General features: G+C 54.3%; 3 protein-coding genes across 6 annotated transcripts; 2 read left to right on the top strand and 1 right to left on the bottom strand.

Moving 5' to 3' along the window:
- The first annotated feature begins 5 nt into the window (after positions 1–5).
- Positions 6–4,924, top strand: UBE2T (ubiquitin conjugating enzyme E2 T). Of its 4 annotated transcripts, none has more exons than XM_088180574.1 (7): positions 6–147; positions 987–1,132; positions 1,663–1,732; positions 2,456–2,561; positions 3,165–3,263; positions 3,643–3,723; positions 4,628–4,924. In XM_088180574.1, exons 2-7 carry the CDS (start codon positions 1,027–1,029, stop codon positions 4,751–4,753), a joined length of 588 nt encoding a protein of 195 aa, XP_088036700.1. In that variant the 5' UTR covers positions 6–147; positions 987–1,026; the 3' UTR covers positions 4,754–4,924. The 4 variants fall into 4 exon arrangements, with proteins under 4 accessions (XP_088036700.1, XP_014747450.1, XP_088036701.1 ...); XM_014891964.2 differs by having other exon boundaries at positions 47–192; XM_088180575.1 differs by having other exon boundaries at positions 56–166.
- Positions 4,925–6,952: 2,028 nt separating this feature from the next.
- On the bottom strand, positions 6,953–9,368 carry LOC106862776 (tetraspanin-18-like). The gene is given in 8 exon segments (XM_088180196.1): positions 6,953–7,000; positions 7,250–7,432; positions 7,676–7,855; positions 7,937–8,035; positions 8,265–8,339; positions 8,880–8,993; positions 8,995–9,075; positions 9,312–9,368. Coding segments are annotated over 8 exon segments (837 nt in total).
- Positions 9,369–10,821: 1,453 nt separating this feature from the next.
- On the top strand, positions 10,822–17,564 carry ADIPOR1 (adiponectin receptor 1). The gene is made up of 8 exons (XM_014891983.2): positions 10,822–10,928; positions 11,063–11,280; positions 11,949–12,062; positions 12,689–12,860; positions 13,796–13,982; positions 14,957–15,144; positions 16,344–16,537; positions 16,824–17,564. Exons 2-8 carry the CDS (start codon positions 11,131–11,133, stop codon positions 16,950–16,952), a joined length of 1,134 nt encoding a protein of 377 aa, XP_014747469.2. The 5' UTR covers positions 10,822–10,928; positions 11,063–11,130; the 3' UTR covers positions 16,953–17,564.
- The last annotated feature ends 761 nt before the right edge of the window (positions 17,565–18,325 follow it).

Below are 18,325 nucleotides of genomic sequence, written 5' to 3'. Positions count from 1 at the left end.
GCAGGGGGTGGTGCTGCCCGCCAGGCGTCCGCCCGTTGCCAGGGGACAGCGGAAGTGCGGCCTCCGCCGCGCGCTGCCTCACGGGTCTGGGCGGCGGGAGTCGGCGCTCGCTCTTTGTCGGGGAGCGTTAATTAGTTAGAGTGAGAGGTAGTTAGTTATCAGAGAGGTCAGAGGCCGTTCCGAAGGGATTGTGTAAGGGCTTTGGGAGGGGTGAGGCTGTGGGTGGCCATTCTCATCCGTGGGAAGGGGTGCGCAGCTCTTGTCCGTGTGTGGGGGTAATGATGTCGAGAGTAATGAATTTGGCTGATGGAGGGGAGCTGCAAAGCTTCTTTAGTGGGGATAAGTTAAGCATGCTCTAGGGGGAAGTCTGTGTGGTATTAATGGTACCTGAGGGAAAGAATAATCCCCGGAGGGGGCACTTAGGCCTAGGGGTTGTCCCCCATCCGCAGGGTGAGTGCTTAGGGCTGTGGTGGGTTATCGTTCCTCTCGGGGTGCAGTGGTGGGGTGGCCCTATGTCTCCGTCTATGGGGACTGGAGGGGCAGAACACACCCTTGCTTTAGGAGTATTAGGGGCGTTGCTGTGGCAGGGAGTGGCCCATCCCTGAAGCAGCTTTCACGTTTCCCCCGGACAGAAGGGGGGAGATGGGGTCTTTGGGTAGGAAGGGGCACTGATGAGTGGTTCTAGCAGTGCAGTGGGTACGTTAACCGTGATGGGACACGAGTGGTCCCAGGGCAGATATTACAGTCCTATAAAGGGTTTGGAGCCTAGTCATGGCCTCCCAGTTCATTAGGATTTGTTAGACTTAGCTAGAGACTGAGGGGATGGGATGGATTATAATGCCCCTCTTCCATCTGGGTGCAAGAGCAGCTCCAGGAGGTGGCTCAGCCTCTCAGTGACTCTGGTATCACGTCAGGATAATAGCTCAAAACCCATGTCCTTAGCCAAGAGAAATGCTCAGTTTAAAGTGCTATTTTTGAAAATCCAGATCTGTCAGGAATAGAACTCGGTCTTGGAGCTCCAGCACCATGCAGAGAGTGTCACGGCTGACAAGGGAGCTCTCCCTCCTGGCTACAGAGCCACCTCCAGGCATCACCTGCTGGCAGAACGGGCAGCTCGATGACCTGCGGGCACGTATGTACCTTGGGGGTTCCCAAAGGCAGGGCTGGGTTGAAGTTTGGTGCTAGGTCTGTGTGTGCTTTGGGCTTTATAGGCTATGTGGAAGTGTTGGATTTTAGTTTCCTTTAAACACAGTTTAGCCTGTCCCTTGGCTGGTCTGCCCTTAGTTTTGATTGCTGGGGAGTGGAACTGGTCTTACATAAGATGACATTTTTTATTCCTGGATTCTCCCCTGTGAGAGTAGTCAGGCCCTGGCACAGGTTGCCCAGAGAAACTGTGACTTGTCCCATCCCTGGGAGTATCCAGCTTAGATGAGGCTTGGAGCAATCTGGGATAATGGAAGGGGTTTCTGGAACTGGGTGGTCTTTAAGGTCCCTCCCAACCCTTAACATTCTATGGTTCTGTCACCTGAGCAGCTCTGTAACTGTAGGAGATACATGGGGACTGCTGGACAACGAGAGGATCTTGAAGGTCCTTTCCAACCCAAACCATTCTGTATTTCTGATTTTGAATGTAATTCTTGTATTTTCATCTTGCTCCTAAAGAAATTTTAGGAGGTGTGGACACACCTTATGAGAAAGGAATATTCAACCTGGAAATCATAGTTCCTGAAAGGTAAGTAGGCAATAGGATCAAGCTAGATCAATTAGGAAGGAATTCTCCCCTGTGAGGGTGGGAAGGCCCTGGCACAGTGTTCCCAGAGAAGCTGTGGCTGCCCTATCCCTGGAAGTGTTCAAGGCCAGGTTGGATAGGGCTTAGAGCAACCTGGGCTGGTGGAAAGTGTCCCTGCTATGGCAGGGGTGGAGTGAAATGCACTCTAATGTCCCTTATAACACAAACCAGGCTGATTCTCTGATTAAGTAGTTAGTGTCGTTCTGCTTTAAATATGAGTAAACTGATGTAAAGTATTGGCTGTAAATGCTAACATGTGAGTCTTGCCTTTATCCTCTCAACAAGGAATTGAGACCCTCTTTTTAAGGAATGCAGTTTTTCTAGTAGCTGATAAACTTACTTTGCATTGAATATCAAAGATGTGTGATTAAAAACCTAAAAGTGCAACGATAAGACTTTTGCCTCATCATACTGTCTCAAAACTTTCTGGAAAGAGCTTGTTCATCAGTACCAAGTTTCTTATGTTGTTCCTTTGTGGAAGGCTATCTAGGAAATGTTAGTCAGACACAGCTGGAAGCAGTAAAGGCAGAGCGCTGCCCCCAAAGATTTGTGGGGAGAGGTGTCATGTAGGCTGGGAGGAGGAAATTATGGCATTGCTCGGGTGGCAAAACAACTGGGCCTATAGATATAACAATAACTTTTGTTTCTTTATGCTTATCCCTTCAGGTACCCGTTTGAGCCACCAAAGATTCGCTTTTTGACCCCCATCTACCATCCCAACATTGACTCTGCTGGAAGGATTTGCCTGGATGTTCTTAAGTTACCCCCGAAGGTAAGAGAGTCCTTGGCTGTGGGTAAGTGAGCCTGGGCAGGATAATGAACTCCTTATCTGCTTCTTGTAAAAGCCTGATTGAATGTCTGTTTGCTCCTGACTTATTTACAGGGAGCAGGGAATGAAGTTTTAAGTGACATCTCCTTTGTTTAGAGCCAGAACATGATGTTCTCTGTTCCATATAAGTTTCCAAGGCTTTAAAGATTGGAGTCAAAATGCATTAGGTCTGAAAGTGAGTTGCACAGCAGAGACGTGCAGGATACAGCCCAGAGAATCTCCTGAGTTGGAAGGGACACACAAGGATCATCAGGGCCACGAGCTGGATTTGCACAGAACAAGCCGAAGTCCCACTGTGTGCCTGACAGCTTTATCCAAATGCTGTGTGAGCTCTGGCAGCCTTGGAGCCATGACCACTACCCTGGCTGTCAGTTGGGCTTCCTTGTATTGAGAGTGGGTCTGCTGTGTTCCATGGGGCACTATGTGCTGGAAGCTCAAGGCAGCTGTGGGCAGGTTGGGTTGAAGTGCTGTGGATTCTAAGGTGTCTCTGGGCTGCTGTGTGCTGGTTTCTCTCTGAGCTGCTGCTCTCATCCTTTTTACTTACAGGGTGCGTGGAGGCCTTCCCTGAACATCTCCACCCTGCTGACTTCCATCCAGCTGCTGATGGCAGAGCCCAACCCTGACGATCCTCTCATGGCTGATATCGTACGTGAACTCCTTTCCCTCTCTCCTGGCCATGGACACAGGCAGGGAGGGAATGAGGGGCTGGATTTAGGCTCAACTTCCACTTCACTCACTCTGAATTGACACACTAGGAGTGTGGCCTGACCTGGATCAGCTGGGGCATCTTTGGGCTTCCCTGAAGCAGCTGAGGCCAGAAGATATGGTCAAGGTTTTGTTTTCAAGCCATTATCTTCAGTGCAAATGGCAGCACGAGTTCTTCAAGCAAACTACATGAATTTTACATTTCATGCTTGTTGCAGTTTTAGTCTAGTTTAGGAGTCCTAAAGCCAGACTTTGTCCCATCTTCTTGGTGACGTGTATTCAATCAAGTCTCTGTCCTTGTTTTGCGCTTCCCATTTAGTCCTCGGAGTACAAGTACAACAAGCAGCTGTTCCTGCTCAACGCCAGGGAGTGGACCGAGAAATACGCAGGGCAGCTGAGGGTAAGGACCTCTGTTCGCTTGGTGTAGCTACCTCTACAGTTTTTTTGTCTGTTTCCCTTTCACAGTTGCTTTGTTCTTTCCTTCCTCCCCTTCTGCTCTGTGTTTTGGATATGTATTCAATTTCATAATTTTTTTTAAGCTCATTGCATTCTCTCCTTCCAATTAAATGTGCTCATTCACTAATAACTGCCATCCTCCTCAAGGAGGAGGAGGGACAGATGGATAAACCCTTCCCAGGGATCCTGCAGCCCCCTGTCCTCCCTCAGCTCTGTTCCCTGTCCTCCTATGCCTGATGCCCACCTGTGCCTGTTCTCCACCTGCTCATCCATTCACTGACTGGTCTCCCTATTCCCTGGTGGAATTCAGCCTTCCTCCCATCGTCCTTCCTCTCTTCCTGCCTCCTTTTTTCTCTGTCACCTCAGCAATGAGTCTTATAAAAATAAAATCACACTTAAGCAGATCAAAACCTCTGCCCAAAATCAGTTACCTTTGGGCCTTCTCCCTTCTATAGGTGCCTTCCCTCCCTGCAGCTGATTTGGGTAACACCCTTTCTGGGATGGGGATATCTTCCTTGTGGGAGCCATGCTCACTGCTCCAGCTCTGAATGCATTTCCAAGTTAACTGTGGTATTCAGGAAAGCACAGAGTGCAGCTATCCCTGCAACAACACACAGAACCCTGGAGCGACCTGGCTTATCTATGTGTGTTCTACTGCTCTGCTCAACCACTATCTTGCTCTCCTGTCATCCCCCTTCCTAAAAATCCCAGCAGCAGGAGCAGAATAATAAAGGCTCACTGCAAAAGAGCCAGAGTACAGTCGTCTCTGACCTTGGTGGAGCATAGGGCATTCCAATGACTGTAAAATTAAATTATTCACAGCTCTTTTATTTCTTGGGTCCTCACAGACTTCCAAGCCTTTGGAAGAGAAAATCATCCAAAGTGAAACAAGCACCAGCAGTGAATCGACCATGCAGAAAAGAAAAGGGGTTAACATCAGTAGGAAGGAGAAGAAGTCCCGCCCAGATTCCTGAGGGGGTTTTGTTCTGTTTGGGCTGTCACTGTCCCCTTCCCCTCACACAGGTTACAAGGAAAGAGTCTGCCTTTAAATGGTTGCATCAGCTTTGGGTTTCTGTTTCCTTGGGGTGGTTTTTTTTTTGTGTGTGTGTAAAGTTCCATTATCTTAATAAAATATAAAGCTTTAATTTCTATTTTTCCATTTTGTTGAGTGGAGGTTTTGGAATATTTGGAAGAAAAGATGTGTTGATGGGGCACAGCCTGGTTTTTGGTAGCGGAAGAGAGCCACAGGAGTAGCTTCTGTGAGAAGCTGCTAGAAGCTTCCACCCTGTGACAGTGCCAACCTCGGATGGCTCTGAAGATGGAGATGCTGCTGGCCCAATTAGGTTGGTAATGCTTCTGTGATGACATTTAAGAAGAAAATCAAAACAGCACAGGGGCAGATTTTACCCAGGGGTGGAGAGGCAGGGCCATGCTGCTGTGGCCCGGGGTGAGCCTTGCCTGCCTGGCTGCCCCAGCCACGGGGCAGAAGGGCCGGGAGGGTGTCTGCCCGCCCTCGGCGGGGCCCCGCATGAGGAGAGGCCTTAAATGGTGCCAGCGCTGCAGGGCCACTGCTTGCACAATGGCAGCGAGGCCACCTGACCAGCAACGGAAATACTGCAAGTGAGTCCCTGACGTGGAACCTAGACGAGATCAACTCAGCGCTGCAGGATCTTGCAAGAATTAGTGGGACTTGTTGGCAAGAGTACCTACAAGCAGCAGATTTTCTTCTAGTCAGCGAAGAGGAAGACATGAGAGCACACGAGAAAAAACAACATGCCAGCACCAAAGTTAGTGGGGGAGGAGGTTGCTCCAAGCGTTTGAGCCAAGATTCTCTGCAAGCCAGGGTGAGGACCATGGTGAAACAAACTGTCCCCCTGTAATGCATGAAGTCCACGGGGGATGCAAAAGAAATTCACTTGCAGCCCATGAGAAAAGGGCTTACACTGGAGCGGGTGGATGCCAGAGAAAGCTGTAAGCCAGTAGGAGACCCAAATAGAGAGAGAGAGAGCCCCTGCTTCCAAACTAGAGCAGCCTATCCTTAAAAGACTACACACCTGTGAATGAGTGACCCACACCACAGCAGTTTTGGGAATACTGTTTGCCCATGGGAGGGACCTCACAGCATAGCAGAGAAAAGACTCCCCTCCCTGAGCAAACAGAAGAATATCTCAAGTGACCAACTGACTAAAACCCCCACCTCCTGTCTCCCTGCTCTGTCAGTGGGAAAGAGGGAGGGCCTGGGGGAGAAAAAGGTGTTTTAAAGGCTCATTTTACTTCTCATTCTCCTCTTCTGACTCTATTAATAATACATTTCCTTTATACCTTTAAATTTGAGTCTGTTTTGCCTTTAGTGGTTTTTTTTCCTAGTCCTTAACTCATGAGCCCTTCATTTCTTTTCCTCTGCTCTGCCCAACTGCAGCAGGAGAGGGTAAGGAAACAACTTTCCTGCCTGGTGTTTGGCCAGTGTCAAAGCATGACAAAAGGAAAACTGGAACCACCACTTCAGCTTCCCGTTTCCAACTTTCAGAGACATGGGAACAGCACCAAGTAGTTCAGTTTCTATTTTTACAACCAACCGAGAGCAGGAGCTGAGCAGCAGACAGGTCAGAACCAGCTGGTGGGAATCCTTTCCCAGGAAAGGCATAATTTTCCATGTAACCTCAACGGCTGAGTCATTAAACTCAAGTCTTATATAACTCTGGCTCTCCAGAGCAGTCTATTACATTCCAGTTGGATCATTGAGGATAACCTGGATGGTCTTGGCTCTGTTGTGTCTCCAGGGGGTGACCAGTGACAAGAACCAGCTCACGGCAGGTGAGGAAGAGCCCAAAGGATTCTGAGGGATCTGGGAGGATGGATGTGGAAGAGCAGGATGTCAGCGATATGATGTGCAGGGTGAAGAGCGCAAAGGTTAGGGCTGACAGAAGATGGCAGTAGGGGCAAGTCAGGTGATCAGCCTCTTTTTCTGCAGGTTCCCTGCTGGGAACTTAAACCATGTCCTGTCCCTGCTCCCAGAAAAGTGAGTCAGGCCCATCTCTGGAGCAGAGACAGGACTCAGTGAGGTTCTCAATGCCTGGGAAGCAATGAAGCTCAGTGATGAGCTGATCTCTGCTGGTTAAGGAATGGCCGTGTCTTCAGCTGTTCCCAAAGCCCTGACCATCTCCCTGTTCCACTCAGTCGAAGTTGTAGTAAAGGCAGAAGGCGAAGAACATGGCAAAAATCTGGAATGATGGAGGTGAGAGAGGGTCAGCCCCAAAGCAGAGCTGGGCCTGGCTGCTGTTGGAAGCAGAGAGGATCCAGCATAGCTGGAGGATCCCTGGCCTGGGGCCATTGCTGTGCCCTCAAGGGGCCTGGGCCAGCTGGCCTGGTGCTGCACGGGGACATCAGGGTGAGGAGATCAAGAGGGAGCAAAACAAACCCTCCCTTGTTCCTTCACCTGCCCCATCTGCAGTGGAGAGCAGGCTCTGTACCTTGAGAGAGACCTGAGTTCCTTTGTGCTCTCCTTGCCCACTGAGCAACCCCCCTGCACGAAGAGCTCTGCCTGCCCTGGCCCCAGCCCCCCTCATTACCTCAATGCCCAGCACGGCTAAGCTGCAGGTCCCAGGGAGAGAGATGTACCTCTGCAGGGTCCTGCCGAAGGTAGAGAAGCAGCCCTGGAGTAGAGAGGGGCCCTCTCAGGTTCCCCATGGCCACACGGAGCACTGAGGGGGACTGGGTTGCAGGGGGATGTAGGGGGTCCCCTGTGAGGCAGGACAAGCTGAGGACTTTGGGAGTCACTGGACTGTGGAAGCACAGCGAGGCAATGTCCCAGGCAATGTCCCTTATGCTCTGCTTCATGACCCTGGGACAGGCTGAGGCTTGGACAGGGACATGGACGCAGCAAAGTTGTGCTCTACCTGCTCATGGATGTAGCCAGGGCTTCTGTCCTGGCACTGCTCCCAGCCCAGGACCTCTCCCGCCTGCAGAAGCCCATCCCGGACACAGCATGCCCGTGGCCATGGCATCTCTGGGTGCAGCTCCTGGAAGCGGGAGCCATTCCCAAAGTCTTCGGGTCCTAAAACACCACAACACGAGAACTGGAACAGAAGGGAAACACCATTACGATAGTTACCCTTGGTGGATCCTGTGTGTCCTTCAGGAGCCTCCCAGCTGCTCACCGTGACCATGAGGGTGTTCCAGGCTGTGGAGAAGACCTCAGCACCCTCATCCCCACCATAGTTCCTCTGCAGATCAGACAGGAATTGCTCGGGCTGGACCTGTGGAATTGGTGCCAGGGCTGGGGCTGTTCCTCTCCCACTCTGCTCAGCACCAGCTCCTTCTGAGGGGAATTGGCCACCCAGTGGATCCCCCCCACCTGCTTTGAGGTTTGTGTTGTGGTGCTGATGACAGAGGTGAGGGAAAGGTCCCTACACCATCCCCATAGCTCTGCACCATGGCCACGGTGTGACAGAGGGAGGCTGGTGACACTGGGGATGGTGCCAGTACCTGTTTCCAGTGCACCAGAAAGAGAACGGCTCCAATGAGCTGCGTGAGGAAGACAAGGCTGACGAGGATGAAGAACTGGAAAACAGCAGGTGAAGAGTCAGAGACTAGCCTGATCCCACAAGAAGCTTGCTCACATTATCCCTGCCCTCCTCTGCACCAGCCCTGCCTATGCCCTGTGTCCCTGAGACCAGGGATGTGTATACAGCTCCTGGGGACAGATGCCACATCTCTGACCACTGGCTGCAATGCAGGGGTTATAAACAAGCACTGTCTGCAATAGACTGGGGATGCTGAAGGAATGGGGATCTTGGTGTTCAAACAGGCATTTCTGCCCCTCACCAGCAATGGGGAGGAAATCTTGGAAATGTCGTGGAACAAGCCAGTGGCTTCAGAAGGAATTGACCCTACTTGGTGGCTTTATAAATCTTCTGAGCTCTAAACTGAAACTCACAAGGTGGGGAGTGGAGGGCAGGACATATTGAGGATGAGGAACACCATCTCCTGGCTCCTCCAGAAACACCTGCATCCCCCATCACCCTCCAGCACGTGACTCCTGCCCCCAGTGCCCCCTGCCCACATCCTGCAGCCCCTTCCCACCCATCTTCCCTCCCTCACCAGCAGTAGGAGTGGGCGGCTCCGGCGCAGGGCCCCACAGCAGCCCAGGAAGCCCAGCAGGGACAGGGCAATGCCCACGGCCAGCAGCAGCCATGCACCTGCACTCAGCACAGCCCCTGGCAGCCACGATGTCCTGGAAGCCAGCCGGGTCCACGGCCACCCAGACTCCCATGCCTGCCAGGCACGTCCCCCCAGCCTGCAGGGGGAGGTCAGGAGATGATCATGGACTCAGGGGATGTCCAAGGTTTAATCCCCTCCCTGGGAGTGGGTGTCTCCACCACTGATCCAGACGGAAATGTCACCCCATGTGGATGGGGGATGCTTCAACCCTTGTTTCCCTCCCTGGGACCGGTGTCACCCACCCCTGAGCCAGCTGTCCCCAGGCACAGGTTCCCTCCACCCCTGCACCCCACAAGGCCCAGGTGGACTCACAAACACCAGCACGTTGAAGATGAACATCAGATACTTCATGCAGCTCAAGACACCCATGGGGACACTGGGAGGGGGGACACGGCAATGTTTGTCCCTATGGAGGGGAGAGCAGAGCCCTGGCCACAGCCAGCCCTGACTTGTCCTGGACCCCATGGCTCCAGCAGAATGTGGGGGATGCAGCCTCCCAAAATTCCCAGATCATTTTCTATCCCCACCATCTTCCATGATACCCCCAAAAGCCCCCAACCTGTGCCCTCTCCAAATCCATGTTCCCTCCCAAACACATGTCCCCTTCAAATCCCATGTCCCCAGTCCTGTGTCCCGTCCAAACCCTGTGTTCCCTACAAATCCTGTGTCCCCTACAAATCTTGTGCCCCCTACAAACCCATGTTCCCTACAAACCTTGTGTCCCCACCAAATCCCATGTCCCCTACAAATTCCATGTCCCCTCCAAACCCATGTCCTCTCTAAATCCTGTGTTCCCTTCAGCCCCCACACCACTCACCCTGCGAGGATAATGGGTGACCCAGGCAGGTACCTCCAACCTTCCCTGATGCCACCAGCACCTATATAATATCACGAAGGTCAGAAAATCCCTCCCCTCTTCCCACTCCAGCAGCCCCCAAGAAATCCCTTCCAACGGTGAGGCCATGAATGATTGATGGGGAACAGGATCCACCATTGTGCCGCCGGCGGCTGGGAGTCTCCGGCTCTTGTCAGCCCAGGAAATGAAACCTGTGGGCAGGGAAAGACGAGCTGCCCCACCAGGTCGGGGGTGACCTCGGCCATTGATTGTTGCTGTGCCCATCCGGGGAAGCCCTCAATGGCCAACGTGGGACCGTGGGCAGGCAGGTGGTGCTGTGGGGGCTATCAGCTATTGGGACACAGGGATATCCCAGATGGATGACAAGGTCTGTCACCTCTTGTTGCCGACTTTAGGAGCTCTATAAACACAGAGTCATGTTAGAAAGGAAATATTATTTATTCTGCACCAGGTACAAAGAGGAGGTTTCCACAAATCAAGCGCACCGAGGAGTAAAAGGTTAAATACAGTAAAATTTACATGAACACGCCTATCTAAAGCATCTTCTTTGCCTGCCTAATGCATATTTCTTTTAGTGATGTGACTTTACTCAATGCTTGAAACACAAAATTATTTTCTTCATTAAAGCATCTTCTGCTGGAGAAGCTGAATTACGACAGTTACTTTTGCAAAAGGTGAGAGAATTCATCCTGGGGGCAGATAATTCAAATTAAAGACGCTGCCACAGCAGCCCCAGGGGTCCTCGAGGCTCTGTCCCCCCGCGGGACCCCCGGGGCGCCAGCAGGGGGCGGCCGAGGGCGCAGCCACAGAGCTGCGCGGCGCGGCCAGAGCGCCTTCCGCCGGCGGCCTAGCTAGGCGGCTCGACCAATCACAGCGGGCGGCCGTCGGTGGGGCGGGACAAAATAGAGACAGACAGTGATCTTGACCAATCATCCAGCGCTCTTCCCAGGGTGGGGCCCTTAGGGTGTGGCCCCGAGGACGGAAGGGGCGCTGCGCGTTCCCGTTCCCTCAGCATTGCTTCCGGTGCCGCCGCCGCCGCCGCCGCCGCCGCCGCCCGCGGGATGTAGCGGCCGGTGAGGGACGGGCAGGGGACGGGGGAGTCCGACTGCCACCGGAACGGGCGGGGCCGCTGCTTCCAGCTCACCGGGAAGAGCCCTGCCGCCGGTCTCCCCGGTCCCGGTAACTCTGTGCTTCTTCGTCCCCCCAGCGCGGCGGCAGAAGGACGCGGAGGGACCTTCAGCGGCTGCCTCGGAACCGCACGCACCTGCCGCCTCGATGGCGTCCCGCAAGGCCCCCGCCGGGGCGGGCAGCGGGCTGGCGGCCGCCGGCCGGGACCGGGAGCGGGAACGGGCGCACCTGGAGCTCGCCGAGCTGGGGCCGCTCCTAGAGGAGAAGGGGGACCAAGGAGCCACCGGCGCGGCCAGCGTGAGCCCCTCCGAGACCCCTGGGCGGGAGGGGATCCAGAACCTGGCTCAGTCTCCTCGCTCCGTCCCCGCGGATTATCCCGAGAATCTGCCCGTTATCCCATTAATAGCTAGAGGAGTACGGCTCTGTATCGTTCCTCGGGCCGGTCCGTGTTCCGAGCCGGCCCAAACTCTGCTCCTGCCGAGCAGGCATGGAGCCGGGATAGTCCTTCGCAGGGATGTCACCGGGATCGCTGTGTCTGTGCCGGATATTCTCAGGGTGTTTCCAGTGCTCCAGTATTTCCACAGGGCAGGGAATCACCTTTCCGAGCCTCTCCCCGGCTGAGGAGGGCGGGAGCTGTGCCGGGACTCGGAGCGTTCCCAGCTCGGAGCCGCCTCTGCTCGGGTTGGCCGGCTCGGGTCTCCCGGCTGGGCCGAGCGGCCATTCCAGCCTTGGTTGTAGGGATGAAAATCCCTCGTGGTAATCCCGTTTTTCGACAGGATAAATCTGAGATTAGCCCGCCCTGCATAGGTCAGGCAGCAGTGTGTTGCATAAACGAGGGTGACCAGCGGGTCCTGCCCGTCCCCTCAGAGGGATGATTGCCAGCACCCCCGGGTGCTTTCAGAAGGGCAGGGATGATTCCTCTCCCGGGGGCTGGAACGATTCCCTCCTGGCTCTTCTCCCTGCAGGCCGAGGACCCGCCGTGCCCTGCGGCCCGCGAGGAGGAGGAGGTGGTGCGTGTGCTGACCCTCCCCCTGCAGGCTCACCATGCCATGGAGAAGATGGAAGAGTTCGTGTACAAGGTACGGTAGCCTGTGGCGATCCCCCGGTCTTGATTCTGGAGCAGATTTCCCAATCCGCGGGTTTGGGGTGACGGGATGTGTCCGGATAAAGCTCTACGTGGCTGCAGCTGGCTCCAGCTCTGCTGGGGTGCTCCCAGCAGCATCCCCGGGAAGGAGATGGCCAGGATGGGGTTGGCCCAGCCATGGTGGATGAGGACCTGGGAGCAATCCCAATGTTCCTGCAGGCTTGTGTGGGGCCCAGGAGCTCTGCCGGTCGGGCCGGGGTGTCACCCAGTGCCCCCAGTCACCGCGGCTCCTCTGCTTCATCTGTGATCAAATGGGGGTTCCCACCACAGGGAACAGTCTGTGAATGTGGAAGGGTTAAAGCTGAGATTATTAATCGCCCCTGACTTCCTGGGAGGGTACTGGAATCACTCTCTTAGGGGGCTGGGGGTCAGTCCTTGTGGGAACTGAGGTGGGGGTGAAATCCCGGGGGTGCAGGACATGGGTAAGTGGCTTACAGGGTCCCACAGGGTACCTGACGTTGGAGAAGCCAAACTTCCTCTCCCCAAGGAGCATCCCAGGGCTGGGCTGTTCCCCGTGGATTTGGGGCTTTGGGCTGCTCTGATCCTCCGAGTGTGTTGCAGGTGTGGGAGGGACGCTGGCGTGTGATCCCATATGATGTCCTGCCCGACTGGCTCAAGGACAACGATTATCTCCTGCACGGACACCGGCCCCCCATGCCCTCCTTCCGCGCCTGCTTCCGCAGCATCTTCCGGATACACACCGAGACAGGCAACATCTGGACACACCTGCTGGGTGACTGCGGGGAAGGGGGAACCCTGGGGCTGGAGGGGCTCAGGCCCTGCATTAGTGCCTGAATGGGCTCAGTGCTGGGTCCTTTCCATGCCCAGAGCTCCCTGTGTGGATCCTGTGCATGCAAGAGGATCAGACATGGAGTGCCTGGAGCTCTTGAAGCCCCTTGGGAGAGAGGGACCAGCACTGGGCTCAGCCACTAGAGGAGTGGGATGGGGAGATGTGTCCTGGGCACAACAGAGAATCCTCAGAGGATGTTTCTCTGAAATGAGTCCAGAGGAGGTCACAGAGATGCTCTGAGGGTGGAGCTCTTCTGATCTGGAGACAGGCTGAGAATGCTGGGAATACTTTGCCTGGAGAAGAGAAAACTTCAGGGAGAACTTAGAGCCTCTCCCGGTACCTAAAGGGGCTCCAAGAGAGGTGGAGAGGGACTTTGAACAAGGGCTGAGAGTCACAGGATAAGGGAGAATGGCTTCCCACTGCCAGACGGCAGGATTAGATGGGATAGTGGAAAAAAATTCCTCCCTGTGAGAGTGGTGAGGCCCTGGCCCAGGTTGCCCAGAGCAGCTGTGGCTGCCCCATCCCTGGAAGTGTCCAAGGCCAAGTTGGACAGGACTTGGAGCAACCTGGGCTGGTGGAAGGTGTCCCTGCCTATGGCAGGGGGTGGAATGTAGTGAGCTCTAAGGTCCCTTCCCACTTAAACCAGTCTTGTTTCCACGGCCATGTGAAACACAGCAGCTCAACAGCTCTTTGCCCTGTGCCTGCCCCTTCTTCTGACCATTCTCATTTGCACTAACAAAGGCCTCAGCCAAGGACCCACTGCGGGTTACTGAGTACCCCTGTGATACATCCAGGAGCATGGCCAGGGCTTTTCTTATCCTGGCTCTGCTGAACTCCCCCACTGTCCCCCTGACTTCTCTCTCCATGTGTTTCTGCAGGGTTTGTTCTGTTCCTCTGCCTGGGGATCCTGACCATGCTGCGGCCCAACATGTACTTTATGGCTCCTCTCCAAGAGAAGGTGGTGTTTGGAATGTTCTTCCTGGGAGCAGTGCTATGCCTCAGCTTTTCCTGGCTTTTCCACACTGTCTACTGTCATTCGGAGAAGGTCTCACGGACTTTTTCGAAGTGAGTCAGCGTGAATATAGTTGTGTGGTCTCCTGGGAGGTTTTGGGTTCTTGCAGCACTTCGTCCTGGAAAGCAAGTGTTCCCAAATGTTTTATCCCTGGGGGAAGGGAGCATCCGCTCAATCCAGCATAGAACTGAGGGGGACCACAGCAGGGTTCTGCCTGAGCACCTTAAATGTGTCAGGTCATGGGCCTCAGGTGCATGATAAAGATTCTGAGACTCTGCAGTTCCCAATGGAACAGGATCCTGGCTCCCAAGGGAACAGACTCTGTACTTCTCATAGCAGTGAATTGAGAAGGGATCTCACTCTCACTGGGCAGCTGGGGGCCATGGCCAGTTTGGCAGGTCCCAGTTTACTGGATGCTTTTAAAAACCTCTGTTTTGGATCCAGTTTGGACTGAAACCAAATGGAAAGAAGGAACACAAACAGGATTCCCAGCAGAGTGGGAAGGCTGGTCAGTGGTTTGTGCCTCTTCCTGGGCTGCTCCAAGAGTCAAGCTCCAGTCAGCCTTTGCAGTGAGGCTCTCAAGTAACATTCTGCTCCCACATAGCTGTTAAAGGCATTTATTTGGGTGCTGCTTGCTAGGAATCCTGCCTATCCCCTTTGCACAACCCTCAGAGATCCCATGGGATCCTGTCTCCAGAACAAATCCAGCAGAAATGCCCTTGTGTTCTTGAGAAGGCAGTGTAGGCAGTGCAGGGGCTATGTTTCAGTGGTGAGATGAGTGGAGGATCATAGATCCATGTGCACAGGAATTTGTTACCAGTGGTTTGAGCTCCAGCCTCCTCTTGCCCCTCCCCAGCATTCCCACTGTGCCCAAGCCCTTTCTCCTGTTGCACCTGCCCTGATGGGACCCCAGCACACCTCTCCTGCCCTGTGACTCCACTCAGGTGCAGCCTGGAGAGTTCCCACACATGGAGGGGTGGATTTTGAGGCTCACTTGTGGTTCTCTGTCATTGCACCCTGGCTGCAGGTTGGATTATTCAGGAATTGCACTGCTGATCATGGGGAGCTTCGTCCCGTGGCTCTACTACTCGTTCTACTGCTCCCCACAGCCAAGACTCATCTACCTCTCCATCGTCTGTGTCTTGGGTATCTCTGCCATCATTGTGGCACAGTGGGACCGATTTGCCACCCCCAAGCACAGGCAGACCAGAGCAGGTAGGAGCTCCCTCCTTCCCCAAGTACTGGGAGGTACTTCTGGCAGATCCCATTTGGGAGAAGCTCTGGGCACCTGCAGGATTCATTCCCCCCCCCCCAGCAGCACAGCACTGCAGGGAGCAGCCTCCTGCCTTCTCCTGCTGTGCTGGGGATTCATCTCCTGAGCAAAGCCTGAGGTTTGGTGTTTAAAAATAGCCCTGGGCTGGCTGGGGGTGTGCCTTTTCTGACTTCTCCAGGAAGCAGTTTAGCAGCAAGAACCTGCACGTGAGGCGGAGGAGGAAGGCATTCCTGAGCCCTTCCCTGCCAGGGACACGCTGGCTGGTACCTGCCTTCCTGGGGACGGAGTGGTGGGCTGCCTCTAGCCCCACACCCCAATTTACCCTCACAGCATGTCCCATCAGCCTCACTGAGTACCAGGAGACGCCTCCCTCCCCAACTCCTAGGGGTCCTGAAGCAAACGTCTCTCAGAGCACTGTCCTGGCTACATGAGTGAGGAAAGACCATGCTGAGACAGAGGCCACCTGAGACCCTCAGATGAGGGCAGGGGACAGACAGGACTCACGTCCCCATGGCTCTTCCTCACAGCATCCTGTGCCACCAGCACAGGATCCAGCTGAGTGCCACCCAGACCCTCTCCAGGCTAGTGTCACCATGGTGTCTCTTGTTCTCTCCCAACTCATCAGAGGCCAGAGTTGAACATTTCAGCTGCTGAGCTCCTTCCTCAGGAGCTGCAAGAAATTACTTTCCTGGAAGGAGTGGCTGTGTTCCTGGTGTGGTCCAAAGGGCTAGCACCTTCCAAAGTGTCCGTTCCCATAGCCAGGAGCAGGAGCTGCTGCAGCCCTGCATAAGAAACACTGGGTGGGTTCTACCCAGCGAGCACAGGAGTGATTTGCCTGGGATGTCAAGCTGTGGGTCCCTCATTTTGTGAAGGATAAGTGCCATGAGAATTGGAGAAGTTTAAGGAGTGTTTGGACAACTCTTTCAGGCACAGGGTGGGATAGTTTGGGGGTGTCTAGTGCAGGGCCAAGAGTCGGACACAATGACCCTTTATGGGTCCTTTCCAGCTCGAGATATTCTATGTATTCAGTGAAGAAAAGCTGCTTCCGTAGCACAGGATGAGGGATCAAGGGGAGTTGGTGGGAGGAGCAGCTCCCCCTCCACACTGAGCAGTTTTCCCTGACCTCCTCTCTGGGCCACAGGCGTGTTCCTGGGGCTGGGACTGAGCGGGGTTGTGCCCACAATGCACTTCACCATCGCCGAGGGCTTTGTGAAGGCCACCACGGTGGGGCAGATGGGCTGGTTCTTCCTCATGGCTGTGATGTACATCACGGGCGCTGGGCTCTACGCTGCCCGCATCCCTGAGCGCTTCTTCCCGGGCAAGTTTGACATCTGGGTGAGTGTGGGGATGAACGGGCTGTCTGAGTGCAGCTCTGGCATCTGGGGAGGGGGCACTGAGGAGCTGGAGGCTGGGGGTGTCCGGCTGTGCCTCAGCACATGCTGGCAGGCAGATCTGTGCGTGGGCAGGGCAAAGGACAGGGTAGGAATCGCTGCTTGGTGCAACAAAGTGGGGAGCTGAGGGCAGAGGACAGTCCTGGAGCAACAAGGAAGAAGAGGAGGAGGTGCTGTCGGTGTTGCTGTCCCCTTTGGTCTGATCTAAAGGCTTTTTTGCTTCCCTGCAGTTCCAGTCTCATCAGATCTTCCACGTGCTGGTGGTGGCTGCAGCCTTTGTCCACTTCTATGGGGTGTCCAACCTGCAGGAGTTCCGTTACGGCCTGGAAGGGGGGTGCACAGATGACTCTCTCCTCTGAGAGCACCTGGTTTTAGTACAAGCTTCCTAAGTGCTTTTTAAACTCTTGTCTTTGCTAAAATCAAAGGAAGACTCAAAACCATTTGGGGTTGTTGGTTTGTTGTTTTTTTTTTTTTAAAGAAACAAAACAAATAAGAAATGGATAAATCCTTTAGCAAAGTTGTTGACCAAATCCTCACCCCCTTCCCCACGCACTGCGCTGGGACTGCAGGGGGCTCCCGACTCCTTCAGTGTTTTAGCTGCACCGGGATCACCTGCTGCTCCGACAGCACAGGGCACAGTTCCCTGGTCCCACACAGCCGAGCACATCCCGCTCCTCACGCACCAGTTTTGCATATCCCCACAGCAGTGCCTGGCTGGGGCAGCCCCAGGTACGGGCACACACACACACATGTAATTTAAAGTTTTAATTGTCCTTTTTGTTTTGTTTTTTTCCTTGACAAAGTAATGTAAACATAAATGAAAGAATATTTAATATTTAATACTAAGCTTTAAGACGAAACGCTGCCACCGCAGTCCTCGGCTCCATCACTGTCGGGAGGAAGGACAGTGTTGTAGGGAATGTAGAGCTGCTGTAGCTGATTGAAATAAAAAGGTCAATAGTTCAGTGTCACTGCTGTGTCTGTGTCCATTCTTGGGGTGGGGGAAGAGAGGGCTCTGGGCATCCCAGGAGCAGGGCAGGAGGGCCCTGGGGCAGTGGGATCCCTCCAGCTGCGGTAGACTCTGGACTGGAATAAAACAGGAAATTGGGGTGTTGTGGTGATGACAGGGCAGGAACCCCAGCCCTGGCTGGTGACAGCTCCGGGGCTGTGACTACCCTTGGGGCTCAGGAGGGCAGGAGAGATGTGACAGCCTGGCTAGGGTGGGGGCAGTGCAGGACCATGCCCCAGTCAGAGGCTTCTCCTGACGCAAAGGGGACAGTGACACGTCTGGAGGGGCAGACGGCAGCACAGTAAAACTCAGCTCAGACAGCTGAAGGCCATTGCCTGACCTACGGGTGAAGGAGTGTGAGCAGAGCAACTACAGCTCCTATGCCACCTATCCCTGCCATCCCCCAGAGGTGGGGGTGTCCTTTTGCTGAGCTGTTTAGATGTGGCCCAGCTCTGGAAATCCCCCAGGCTGGATATTGTATCAGGAACTGCCAGCAAGCAATAGCCTCAATGAGTTAATTAATGAGTTACAACAGAAAACCTCCCCGGATGTGATTTTTTAACTGCTGGCAGGAGGGAAGGGGATTCCACAGCTGGACTTTAAGGACAAAACCGCACAGCAGATGTGGTAATTCTGCTCAGAAAAGGATTGGAGATGAAAAGCAGGACGTTGTGCTGGCAGCAGGTGCAATGCTTCCCCCTCCAGCCCCATAACCTAAATCCA

The sequence above is a fragment of the Sturnus vulgaris genome, chromosome 29 (genome assembly GCF_052056855.1).
Source record: "Sturnus vulgaris isolate bStuVul1 chromosome 29, bStuVul1.hap1, whole genome shotgun sequence".
Lineage (NCBI taxonomy): Eukaryota > Metazoa > Chordata > Aves > Passeriformes > Sturnidae > Sturnus > Sturnus vulgaris.
Note: the sequence above shows the minus strand (reverse complement) of the source record. Positions and strands in the feature narration are given on the sequence as shown.

What these genes read in the sequence shown, in the direction of transcription:
- UBE2T (XM_088180574.1), top strand. Translation starts at nt 1,027, where the DNA reads ATGCAGAGAGTGTCACGGCTGACAAGGGAGCTCTCCCTCCTGGCTACA. An exon ending in TTCTTAAGTTACCCCCGAAG is followed by an intron (nt 2,562 to 3,164) that starts GTAAGAGAGTCC and finishes TTTTACTTACAG; the next exon opens with GGTGCGTGGAGGCCTTCCCT. An exon ending in ATCCTCTCATGGCTGATATC is followed by an intron (nt 3,264 to 3,642) that starts GTACGTGAACTC and finishes CTTCCCATTTAG; the next exon opens with TCCTCGGAGTACAAGTACAA.
- ADIPOR1 (XM_014891983.2), top strand. Translation starts at nt 11,131, where the DNA reads ATGGCGTCCCGCAAGGCCCCCGCCGGGGCGGGCAGCGGGCTGGCGGCC. An exon ending in TGGAAGAGTTCGTGTACAAG is followed by an intron (nt 12,063 to 12,688) that starts GTACGGTAGCCT and finishes AGTGTGTTGCAG; the next exon opens with GTGTGGGAGGGACGCTGGCG. An exon ending in GTCTCACGGACTTTTTCGAA is followed by an intron (nt 13,983 to 14,956) that starts GTGAGTCAGCGT and finishes CCCTGGCTGCAG; the next exon opens with GTTGGATTATTCAGGAATTG.